Raw genomic sequence first — 12,905 nt, 5'->3', positions numbered from 1 at the left:
CAGCATGCCTTAAAATTAAATTAATTCTTTTTTTCTTTTTTTTTTTTTTTTGGAGATAATTTGTGAATTTATAAATTCATAACAGAAATAAAATCTTATTTAGAGTGGAAGAGCTTTTAAGTCCGGTGCACACTACATGATATTAAGGCTGATTTTAACTACGATTGTCACACAGAGACAGAGCAACAAGTCAGTTTCAAACCTTCCCGTTGAGCGACCGAGCTGATCAGTGGCTCTTTAACATTTTTAAATGTTTCATTTTAACGACTGAAATCATGGGTGTCTTCTCTCATATAGGGTGATTAGCAGTTTCAAAATGCTGTACTGAGTGTTAGGACTGCACAATGTTGGAAAAATTGATCCTGTAGTAGTTTTTTGTGCAGCATATATTGTGATATAAAACTTGATTCAAAATGTCACAATATTAATAATTCACTTAATGTACCTATGATTGGAAAAAAGCCAGTTACATTATGCAGATATTATCTGCCTTATGGAAAATAACAGAGCATTTTTTTTAACAACAAAGTTGTAGATGACATTGCATATGCTGTAGTGTGACTATTGTGTATGCTCACATTGCTCACATTGATGATGCTAAGACGATATATTGCGCAGCCCTAATGTGCACTTAGCAATGACTTGTATGTCTGTGACATTAACCCTAGAACACTAACATTAAAATAAGTAACGCCATCACTAACGTTGGGTATACACTGTATGACAAGTTTTGGAACCTTTCTTTAATTTTACAACATACAACATTACATAAAATAAAAAAGGTACTATGGATGACCCTATAAAAAAAACTGAAAAAATATTGGAAAATCAAATCCTTAACAAGTAATGTCTTAACAAAAAATGTATGCTGCTGGAAACTTGTTTTTTGGTCCATTACTGGGACACACAAATACTAACATCAGGTAAATTACACCTATAAAATATGTTACTCTCTATCACTAATGGTGAACGTATGCCTCTTAAAAAAGAAAACATAGATGGGAGGAGGGAATCACCCATAACATTAATGACATCAGTAGAGCCCTGAGGCTACTCAAAGTCCCATGCAACTTAGACAGCAGCAACAGAATGAAAATCACATAAAAATATTGTGTGAGTAAAAATCACCCAGAGTTAGCATTCTAGGGTTAAGTGTGAGATATGCTTTGATTTTAATTTTTTTTTTTTTTTAGGATTTTCAAAATCCTGTAGTGTGTACCAGGCTTTAGTGTTAGTTCAGCCTTTTGAGTAGACGTATAACTGACATTTCAAAACATAAAAACATAACTTGCTGAAAACTGTCACAGACAGCTGATCATGTACAGTAACAACCAAATTGTGTGCATGTGTTTTTTTTCTGTGTATAATAATCTAATGTTTACTATACATTCATTTAAATCTAAGGTTCTGCGTCCAGTTCTCAGGATCCCTATCCTCCATTCCACTTTTTTCTTGTTTTTACATTCCAAACCACAAGCAAAAATCACTGGAAGTCCTGGAGGGCTGGATTGCATTTAGATCTCTTTATGATCTTAATTCAAGTAAATCTGCAACACACTATTCTGTAACATTCTGTAACCATTGTGAGTTTTCTGTGAATTTTATCACTAACTGAGATTTCTTTTAAAAAACCACTCACTACATTTTGTTCTCCAGTATGACTGTTTCTGCATTCCCACAAAGTTTTGAGGTTTGTCAAAGTAGGCCAGAGAAGCATACACTAAAAACACCTCAGGATATTGATCGTATCTCTCATCTTCTATTACATATTAGTTATAAACCTCAACCACATACACTTATACCTTTTTTAGCAGGTTGTTAATATGTCATCTTCTGGAAAGCTAATGTAATACACTACAGGACAGTGTGCTTGCTAGTAATAAGTAACATTGCCCACCCCCCTGACCCCTGTCCTGCTCTGACAAATGTATTTTCTGGTAACCCTCAATGTTTGAGGTCCTCTGACAGCAGTACTTCATGTACGTAGTACATCAGTGTCTGCTAATGCTAAGCTTTAAAAACACAGTACCTCTCCTGCTCAGTCTTCACCCTTGTACTATTGAACTGATTATTGTATTCTGACTTCCTCAGCTAAGCAAGCAGATTTATATTGTTCACCTTGTTGGACAATATGTCCATATGTGAGACATATGTTGGACAATATGTTTCACCTTGTTGAGACATCTCTGCTGTTTAGAGTCCTTGGGGAACAACAAAAGCATTGTTAGAATACAGCATACACTATAGTAGACTCTGTTAGAACAAGATCTCTCCACACGTCTGGTCAGTTGGCCCCAGCTGGGTTTATTTCTTTTTTCTGATAGATCTGTACTGACTTCCACAGTCACACTGCTTCCTTTCCTGCTGCCGCTACTGTTCATCAGGACTCTGTTTGTACTTTTTCTGGCATGAGGCTAAGGAAAGGTTGCTCCTAACAGATAACCTCTGACTGCAGGATTATTCTGATTTAGTGATGCCAGCCAAGGAATCGGCCACGCGTTGAACTTCCTGCGGCTGTTTGTTCGTCTTTGCGGGGTCATCTTCGAGTCTCCCGTGTAGGGAGCTCTTGACCTTTACCTGCCGCTAATCCTCAGGCCTCAATGTGTCTGCGGTTTCTTTTTTGCATTTTACGTTAAAGTAAAGTCAGATCTAAAGAATATTACAAATGTTTTATTTTACAAAGAGCAAAAATTACTAAGATATATATCTATATATATATATGTACAAAACTTTTTTCTCTGTATAAAGAAAATCACAGTGACAGAATTGTACACACTATTTATTCAAAGCTTGTTTTTATTTTATAATGGCTGTTTCAATCCAATAAGACATGAGAACTTCTGAAATTCTGAAAGTCTGAAATTGAGTATTTATGTCATGCCATGAGAGTAATAAATTACATTTTTTCTTTCAAAAACTGAGTTTGTTCATTTTTGCCCCTTTTGTTTAGATTCTGTGTGAAATTGTGTTATGAAATGCATTTGTAGTTCATTTTAGAATTTTGCAGGAATAAGTTATAACATGAGGCCCATGTTAACGGTGTGTTTGGGCTGGCCAATATGACAAATGAGAAATTACTATACACTATATTATCTTTATTATCATATGATGGAAACCTTAAAAAATATATAATGTTAAAGTATCAATATTTATTTATTTAACACTTAAATTACAGAATGGTGTATATTTAAATTAGTGCTGTGAAGTGATAAAGTAATCTAGTTAATTACATGCTCTAAGATGAATTCATCTAAATTAATCTCATTCATCACTTTTATCTTAGAAAGTATTTCAATCTGTTCACTTCTAAATTATTTTAGCTGAGGAGCTAATTAATAAATGAATGAAGTAATAGCTGGCATTAGAGGTGGGCAATATTATATGGTATACAATATATTGTGACACAGAAATATCATGATATTAAAAATCCATATCCTGATAATAGGGATGTTCTGTCTTAAAAGTAGTCTATTATTTACTGTGAAGCTTTAAGTGAATGTATTGTATAATTGTTTTAGTTTGCAGTTTATATGCATGCACTAAATATTCTGCAATATTATTTGATGCATTATATAATTTTATGCTATATTATTTATTTTGCCACATTATGATTATACTGTTATACTATTATACTATATTCCTGAAATGAATTAATTTTTTTAGTTTTCCTATATCACCAAGTATATCGTTATCGCAAAAATACCCTGAAATATCGTGATATTATTTTAGAGTCATATCGCCCACCCCTAGCTGGCATTGACTTAAAAGCTCCCTGTAATGAACATCAGTCAGTATCAGCTGTGGTATATCTCCTACCTTTATTTACACTAGAATCCAGCTAGCAACTTAATGCTAGCTAACAGCTGAACTCAGCAGTAAGGAGTGGAGTGTGTTAGCCTGGATGATATCTGTTTTCTGAGATGAATTTATGGATGGTATTTGATATTAGAGTAATGTTACTAATGTGCTTGTTAATTTGCCTCATGAGATTACAGTGACCTTAACTGTAGTTTGCTAGGTCAAAGGGCACCAGGGTTATTAATCAGCATCGTTTTTAACACACTATTTTTGTCTGTTATTTAATTGAGAATACTGCATTCATTTGACAGCCCACATTTCAATACTAAATATATATTAGTGAATCAAAGTATACACTGCTGGTCAAAAGTTTTAGAACATCATTTTTCCCCATTTGTTTTTTACCATTTAAGCTATTCGTGTCCAGTCAATAACCAGAAATGGCACAAAATCCATTATTATATATAAAGTGTATTGTAAAAGTATATTGTAAAAAAAAGGGTGTGATTTCTAGAAAAAAAACATTAGTTAACAGCTTACAGCACTGAAAATAAACTGCGCTTTTGAAGTAGATTAAGAATAAATAATTTTACAAAGCCTTTGTCTGTAGTTGGCAGTATTGAATTAGTTGTGTTACTGCACTCTCTACTGCAGCATTTACAAAGCACATTCACACTTTCATCATAATAACTTGAAAAAGACATTATATTGATAATTAAGATATATTGAGTGTAATTATTATAATTGTATTATAATTATTATTATAATTATATGGTCATAAGTTTTAAAATGATAAAAATATAAAAGCAGCAATCTGTCTTAAAAATCTGTTTAATTTGTTTTAGTATTTACTGTGAAGCTAAAAACATTTTTTTTATAATTCTTTATGTTAGCAATTTGTATGCATGCACTAAATATTCTGCACTTCAGTATAATGGTAGGTGTTACTTTTGTATTGGATTATTATTATTTAATATAAAAACAGTGTCTTGGTATGTTACTGTTGTTAAGAAAATAAACAAGATGTTTTTTTATTTTTTTTTATTTAACATTTATTTTGTTGCAGTTCAGTGTTTTGTCTTATCGCCAAGAATATTGTTATCATGTCAATACCTTGAAATATCATGATATTATTTTAAGGCCATGTTGCTTACCCCTGTAGTCCATATGCATATAAAGGTTCATTTGTGTAATATGCATAATTGTTTTGTGTCTAACCATTAAACATGCTTTATATTCCTGATGTAGGCTACCCGCCATCAGCCTGTAGACCACTAAAAGAGCATGACAGGCGGTGATGCGGCACACTGTTGCTGCCCAGGCTGACATCACTGGTTGTCATGGGAACACCGTGGTATCTGGCAGAGCTTCTGAGTCTAAAAATAAAGGACATCTTCCAGCACAGAGCTGCTGCAGAAAACCATCTCAGGCAAGTCCGACTCACACGATAGCCACACATGATGTGATGCTGGAGACACTGAGGACGGGGCGTGGCCAGAGGGATGATTGATCCCCTGATGCAGCAGCTTCTGAAAGGGAATACCTTGGCTTGCAGAAGGACTGGAAATGAAGTCATTAGCAGCAGCTGGCTCCCCGGTAGGCTGCCTCTTTCTGCTCTTACAACCCTTTTCTCCGCATGTTCGCGCTGTTGATCACTCTACCTCCGTCCACTCTGCTGAGATGCTTGTAGATGGATGATGGGATCTGCAGAGGCTTTATATATTATACCATAAACAAGGACCTGCTGCAAAAATGAATAAAATCAACCATCAACAAACGGCCAATAATGTTGAGACGCAGTCTGTGGAGAGGATGAAGGCTAAGGATCCACCAACTCCATCCAAGAAGCCTAAATCTGTGAGTATGAGCTATGCATCAAAATAATGCAGCATTTCTAGATATAGTTTTTTTTTTTTGGCTTTTTGTGTGCCTTTTTTTATTAGAATTTTTTGGAAGCATTTTACAATAAGGGTTTCAAAAAAATGGTACTTATGACTATAAGATTTAAAATGTGTTAAATAGTAAAAAGTAATTAGTATTAACTAATGCATAAGACATAAATAAATGTTACATTTTATTTGCTTATAAATGTAAATAATGATGAATTCAGATATTAGGGAAAAAATATAAAGATGTCTTAACTAGATATCTTAATTAGTAATTAGTTCTGTAATTCTGTTGTAAGTACTGTTAATGCACTTGTAAAGTATATTTATCTTCTTGTTCTCTTGTTTGTCCTGATGGTTATTTATTAGTCTAGTTTTTTTTTTTCATTTAATTATTATTATCTAAAGTATGTGTTTAAGGCCTGCCTGCCTGCCTGTTGCATTGCATGTTGGGCATTTTAGTTTTTTTGTTTTGTGTTTTTTAAAGCAGAAACCTGCTGTACCGATTAGAATGCAGGTCTGGTTTCAGCAATAAACATGTAAAGCTCAGGTTCAGCTGCTCTGCCTGCCCTCACTGTGCAGTTTCCTCTGAGCTCCAGCTCTACAGGCTCACCAGACAGCGATAATGTCTGATAACGTTTTATAAAATTAGCATCACTTGCTGCAGGACACAGAGCAGAAGCAGTTGGGGATAGTGACAAGACTGCTGCAGCAGCTGCAGCACCACAAGCAACACAGACTGCTGCTGCTTTCTGCTACTGAAGAATAGAAGAGGTCAATAGCTTGCTGGACTTATATTGTTTCATCTTTTTGTTTAATTTAAATACGTCATCAATACAGTGGCTGTTTATCAGTGGGTGTGTCAGTGTGACCTCCTCTAAGGACAGGGGGACAGCACTCACACGACTGACTGCTCAGGTCAGTGGAGGGATCATGAGTCTTAACGAAACCGACACACGGAAAGTGGACGGAGGCGTTTTCTTCGTAAGTTTTTTCTGCAAAAGAGCTATGACGTCAAAAAGGAGGAGTTATGTCACATTTTTGAGCATCTAAAACTTTTTTTACTTTAGTTATTGATCTATATCACAAGCGTAAATTACAATTGATTGGTACAGGTTTTGAGCTTTCTTGTCATTGTTGGAACAAATAATCTATTTCTGTAATAGTAATTAAGTTTGATTGTGAGCTAGAGCTTAATTTACCCTATATTTCGAATATACAGCTCTGGAAAAAATACAGAGACTACTTCAGTTTCTGAATCAGTTTCTCTGATTTTGCTATTTATAGGTTTATGTTTGAGTAAAATGAAAATGATTGTTTTATTTTATTAACTACGGGCAACATTTCTCCCAAATTTCAAATAAAAATATTGTCATTTAGAGCATTTATTTGCAGAAAATGAGAAATGGCTGAAATAACAAAAAAGATGCAGAGCTTTCAGACCTCAAATAAAATAAAAAAAGAAAAAAGGTTCATATTCATAAAGTTTTAAGAGTTCAGATTTCAGATCAATTTTTGGTGGAATAACCCTGGTTTTAATCATAGTTTTCATGCATCTTGGCATGTTCTCCTCCACCAGTTTTACACACTGCTTTTGGATAACTTAATGCTATTCCTGTTGCACAAATTCAAGCAGTTCAGTTTGGTTTGATGGCTTGTGATCATCCATCTTCCTCTTGATTATATTCCAGAGGTTTTCAATTTGGTAAAATCAAGAAAAAAAAAAGTGGTCTCTTATTTTGTTTCCGGTGCTGTATATTTAAATTTCAAATAATTTTAACAATTGTAGTATATTAAGGAAAAATACAGTTTGTGCTTATTATCATATATTTCTATTCTATATGGGATGTCAGTGTACTAAACCTCTAATAATGACACATTTCTATTCTGTTAAAGAAAAAGCTGAAAACAGCTATAGTTAGACTAATTGAAAAGACTTCTGTGTCTCTACTGTAGGCCTGCTGTTACCGGTACCTTGATCCAGTGTGAATTATTAATATCCTAGCTACAGTTTCATGTGCTCTCTTTGTATAGCTGTAGTGTGTTGCCTGTAATTGTCATACGAATTAAATCCTATAGTATCAACATACCATCAGTAATGTAATATGAAATATCTGCTTAACTCTCGATTTAAGAAGGGATTAGGAATTATGTGAATTTAGGCTTGTGTTTACAGGACATTCTATCTAGGTCAGCTGATTGGAAGTCAGATTCCAACCATGTTTACAAAACTCCCAGTCAAGTCAGCAATCCTCCTCTGAAATGCTTTATCAATACCATTGCAGGGTCATCCAGGCAGGTCACTGACACTAAAACAGTGGTTGCTGTTGTTGTTTTTCACCCTACAAATGATTTCCATTTATTTATTTTCTCTACTGTATGCATCTAGGTTCTGCAGATTAGATTCAGCCTTCTAAATTCACTATTCTACTCAATACCCAATCAAATATAAACATAATAATCATTTAAAAAAACAGTAAAGTAGTCTGAGGTAATGAGGCAATGTGGTCATCCACATTTCTACTTTGATAACCAGGAACTGAGACTGTATTACTTTCACTCATGACTGTGTGAGAGTAGTTAGATCCTGTTATTTCTAAGTAAACAAGACATAAAATGTGATGTTAAAAGCTTTGTATGACAGTAAGATTTTGCAGTATCAAAAAAATATACCTATAGATCCATGAGCAAGACTCCTGATCAACTAATAAATACTCATAAATATTCATTAATTGTAAGTGATTTTTTTCTGTTAGTAATTATTTTAGCTGATATTACTGTATTATTATTAGTAATAATATAATAATTAAGTATAATTAGTAACATTTTGGTGCTAGCCTGTTTCGTCAAGAACCCACTGACAGTCCAACTCATAGCCTGGAGCTCCCTGTGGACTAATTTAACCACCACTAATCTACAAGACATACATCAGCTGAAACCAATCCATACAAGGGTTTCATGTCCTCTGTGTATTGAGGCTATAAGCAGTATGGGGGGTGAGATTACTGTATATGTTATGTTGATCACTTTTGATGCTATATTGAAATTAAGATGATTAATATTCTTTTCTGTTTTCAGCCCAAGCCTCAAAATGCGGTCACCATCGCTGTGTCGTCTCGGGCGCTCTTCAACATGGAGTTTGAGCAGCAGATTTTCGAGCAGAAGGGAATGGAGGAATATCTGAAATACCAGCTCGATCATGAAACAGAGCCGTTTGCACCAGGACCTGCTTTCCCTTTCATTAAGGTTCAGATCAAACTGCCACACTGCTCTGGCCACTCTCAAGCAGCACTGATTTTACATACTATACAGTAGATGGCTCTTTTATAGTGTCAGACTGCTGGCGAATTGAACTACCTGTACAGAGCTACACACACTTTGGTTCAATAAAGAAACTTGAAATTGATGATTATTTAAAATTTAGTTTTTTGTGATATATACTGCTCTGGAAAACAATAAGAGAAAACCTCTGGAATATAATCAAAAGGAAGATGGATGATCATAAGCCATAAAAACAAGCTGAACTGCTTGAATTTTTGCACCAGGAATTATATTGTTATAATCTGGTGCATAAAATCACATAAATGTCAAAACTCTTAATGGTATAAAATAGATTATAAGGAAAATGTAGCACACAGGACATTTATGTAATTTTAATCATGTATCCTGACCAAGAACCACTTAGAAACCTTGATTGTTGACTGTAGTATAAAAGAAGCAGACGCAGGCAGAACAGTCATGTTTGTGTGTGTTTGTGACCTTCAGGCTCTGGAATCGGTCAATGAGCAGCTGAGAAACCTCTACCCCGACAGTGAAGAGCTCTTTGATGTGGTTCTGATGACCAACAACCACGCGCATGCTGGAATTAGGCTCATCAACTCAATCAATCACCACAGTAAGTGCAGAGCTGAAGGGGAGGGCTGGACAGACTGGAAAACATCTCATCTCATCTACTCAGATTGGATCATAATTTAGACAGGGCTTTACCTTTCAGATAATCTAACCCAGCCTTATGTGAAATAATTATTATAATAAGAGCATCTCAGATGTGTGATTTCTACTGTAATAATTGGCAATTGGAAAACACTTGTGGGTAACATGATGATGGCTGTGATTGCTGTGAAAGTGGGGGTGGTGTGAGTGATGAAAAGAGGTGGGAGGAACCAGACACTCTAGAGAAATATGGCTCTGTTTTTATTAAAACCTCTTTAGCATTCCGCATTTTAACACAAACCCTCAATTCATGTTCATTTTTGAATCCAAGAAATATATGCAATGGTGATAATAAACAGTGCTGCCAAAGTTAAAGTGCACAATGCATTAATCCAGAAACATAAATTCGCATACAAAAAAATAAATTATGTGATAATTATGTTACCAAGTTTTAGAGCCTGATGACATACAGGGGTTGGATAATGAACAGGAACCCGGGTAATGTCAGCATACCACCGAGAAGGACGACCCACATCCAGCAGGATTAACTGTGGACGCAAGAGGAAGCTATCTGAAAAGAATGTTCAGGTGCTAACCCGGTTTGTATCCAAAAAACATAAAATCACGGCTGCCCAAATCACGGCAGAGTTCAATGTGCACCTCAACTCTCCTGTTTCTACCAGAACTGTCTGTCGGGACAATAAATTATTGTGGTCTAAACCCAGGTGTTTCATTGTCTAACCCCTGTATTAGTGGCTTAATTTAGTGTAGTCTCTGCTGTTGCATTAAGAAAAGCATATTATATTTTAATCATATTGATTAATGGATTAAATCATATACCTACCCATGTCTCTTTTTCTCTCTGTTACACACATACACACGGCGCTGTTGCTAGAATTAATTTGTTTATTAACTGTTAATTACCCTTTCCTCTTCACATTATTACATTCTAATTAAAACACCAGAACTACTCTGGTTCTAAAATATCTTCTTTTATTCATAAGAGATATTAAAATAAAGATTTTTTAAAAAGGCTGTAGTCTTTTTGCCAGGCATACAACACAACATTTTTTCCAGAAATGCAGTTCCAGCATTTAAACTTTTTAAATCATGGTTTTAATCATGATTAATCACAAAATATTGTTGTGAGTCTTTTTAAGCAATTGACGCCACTAATACAAATTTAATTCCATGTTGCCATTTTTACATTCATTATTTTATGTACATTGAAAATTTATTATTAAATGCCAAAGTCTTAAGAAGAACAAGTGTAATTAATAGCGAATAATCACAGAAAATTGTTTTGATTAATCAAATACATTTTTTTAATCAGTTGACACCACTAGTTATAAGAGAATCTATTACCGTTGTTTTTATTTATTTATTTTCCAAAACTCAAGATATTGAAATACACTGTATATAATCACATTCCTGTCTCTTAGATCTGTTCGTGGAACGCTTCTGTATGACCGGCGGTAACAGTCCAATTGGGTATCTGAAAGCGTACCACACTAACCTGTATCTGTCTGCTGATTCATCGAAAGTGAGAGAGGCCATAGAGGAAGGTGAGGATGGAAACTGGTTGGCAATGAAGAAGTGTGCTGAAAGTATTTTTTCCATTCATTTGTGTTGATGCCTGTTTCTGTGCTCTTTAAGGGATTGCTGCAGCCACCATGTTTTCAGCAGAGAAAGTCACGCAAGTCTCAGAGACACAGTTGCGAGTGGCCTTTGATGGAGATGCAGTGCTTTTCTCAGATGAGTCAGAGAGAATATACAAAACCCAGGGCCTGGAAAAATTCTTTGAACATGAAAAGACCTATGAAAACAAGCCCCTTGATCATGTGAGTTAGTGCTAAACAGGTGTACATACAGAACTGTACAATAGGAAATAACTTAATTATTTCATTAATTTTTTTGTGGTCAGTGCTTTGTTGATATAACACTAGGCTACAGTTTTACTGGTTTAGTTGCTTCCCTTTCTTAACTCCACACTTGCTTTCTTGCTCTAGGGACCACTTAAAGGATTTTTGGAAGCTCTGGGAAAACTGCAGAGGAAGTTCTATGCCAAAGGCCACCGTATAGACTGTCCCATCCGCACTTATCTGGTGACGGCTCGGAGTGCAGCCAGTTCAGGTTCCCGGGCGCTGAAGACCCTCCGGGCTTGGGGTCTTGAAACAGATGAGGCCCTTTTTCTGGCTGGAGCACCAAAAGGCCCAATGCTAGCTAAGATCAAGCCCCATATTTTTTTCGATGATCAGATGTTCCATATAGAAGGAGCTGCAGAGCTGGGCACTGTGGCCGCTCATGTTCCATATGGAATTGCCCAAAAGATGCCACCAAAGAAAACAAAGGACACTTGACTCATTCAAGATTGATTTACTTCCCAAATTAAAATGAATATAATTAAGTTACTTATGGATTGTTTTCAGTTGATCAGAAAAATATCTCTTATAAACTGTGGTGTTGAATCTAGCCCTCTGGACTGAATGTGGTAAACTTGGGTTTGAACTGATATTTTAGTAATATTTAGCAGAAATTGACTGATCTATCGTTCCCATTGCTTGTACCTAGACCTTTCTTAAGCCATATTTACTGTGTATTCTAATGGTTTACTAAATACATTGAGCCTATTATGCTTACTAAGGGCTTAGAATGGCAGTACACAGTCTTCAGGTACTACAAAAAAAGAACAAAACACTGTGCCTCTCTTTTTTTTTTTTTTTTACAAAAAAGTCAATAATGCCTGCATTAGAAGTGTGGATTGCTGACACAGGATCAAAATAACTCATTTCAAACAGTTCCCAGTGGCACCCTCAAATAGAATCCCTAACAGTTTGTCTTTGTTAAGCAGTGTTGGTTTGATGAATTAATGTGTGTGATGTGTAAAGCTGCTTTCCTCATATCCTCATGTCATTTAAGTTATTATAAAATGGTGTTTTGGGTCATTGTGAAAAGCATGAGAGTCTATTTTTGCACGTTTTCATGCTATAGTCCTTTACTATATGTGTCAGCTGTCTGTCAACCGTTTTATGTGTGAGATATATTATATTGTTGTTTTCAGCATACCACATGGTGTGACACCAGTTTAATCTATTCGGTACATGGCAGGTCACTTTTTTCCTAAATATATATTCAAATAAATGCATAAGTGAATGTATTTTTTTTTATGTGTAAAGAATAATTTACTTACTTATTATTTATTATTATGACTTCTGTAACCCCAGGGTTGCACAACAGTGAAAAACTACTATTTCATACTTCTATTTCATAATTTAATTAAATTCATTT

At 35.1% G+C, this 12,905-nt stretch overlaps 1 protein-coding gene across 2 annotated transcripts; it reads left to right on the top strand.

The window, feature by feature from the left end:
• The first annotated feature begins 5,172 nt into the window (after positions 1-5,172).
• On the top strand, positions 5,173-12,874 carry nt5c1ab (5'-nucleotidase, cytosolic IAb). Of its 2 annotated transcripts, none has more exons than XM_007252519.4 (6): positions 5,173-5,655; positions 8,763-8,930; positions 9,450-9,579; positions 11,060-11,182; positions 11,274-11,458; positions 11,627-12,874. In XM_007252519.4, the coding sequence occupies exons 1-6, from the start codon at positions 5,551-5,553 to the stop codon at positions 11,975-11,977; spliced, it is 1,062 nt and encodes a 353-aa protein (XP_007252581.3). In that variant the 5' UTR covers positions 5,173-5,550; the 3' UTR covers positions 11,978-12,874. The 2 variants fall into 2 exon arrangements, with proteins under 2 accessions (XP_007252581.3, XP_007252582.3); XM_007252520.4 differs by lacking the exon at positions 5,173-5,655 and adding an exon at positions 6,239-6,668.
• The last annotated feature ends 31 nt before the right edge of the window (positions 12,875-12,905 follow it).

This window comes from Astyanax mexicanus, chromosome 14 (assembly GCF_023375975.1).
Source record: "Astyanax mexicanus isolate ESR-SI-001 chromosome 14, AstMex3_surface, whole genome shotgun sequence".
NCBI lineage: Eukaryota > Metazoa > Chordata > Actinopteri > Characiformes > Acestrorhamphidae > Astyanax > Astyanax mexicanus.
The sequence above is the reverse complement of the archived record's forward strand: the minus strand, read 5'-3'. Positions and strand labels throughout refer to the sequence as shown.

Coding starts and splice junctions, on each gene's coding strand:
- nt5c1ab (XM_007252519.4), top strand. CDS start 5,551: ATGAATAAAATCAACCATCAACAAACGGCCAATAATGTTGAGACGCAG. Junction 5,656..8,762: donor CATCCAAGAAGCCTAAATCT/GTGAGTATGAGC, acceptor TTCTGTTTTCAG/CCCAAGCCTCAAAATGCGGT. Junction 8,931..9,449: donor CTGCTTTCCCTTTCATTAAG/GTTCAGATCAAA, acceptor TGTGACCTTCAG/GCTCTGGAATCGGTCAATGA.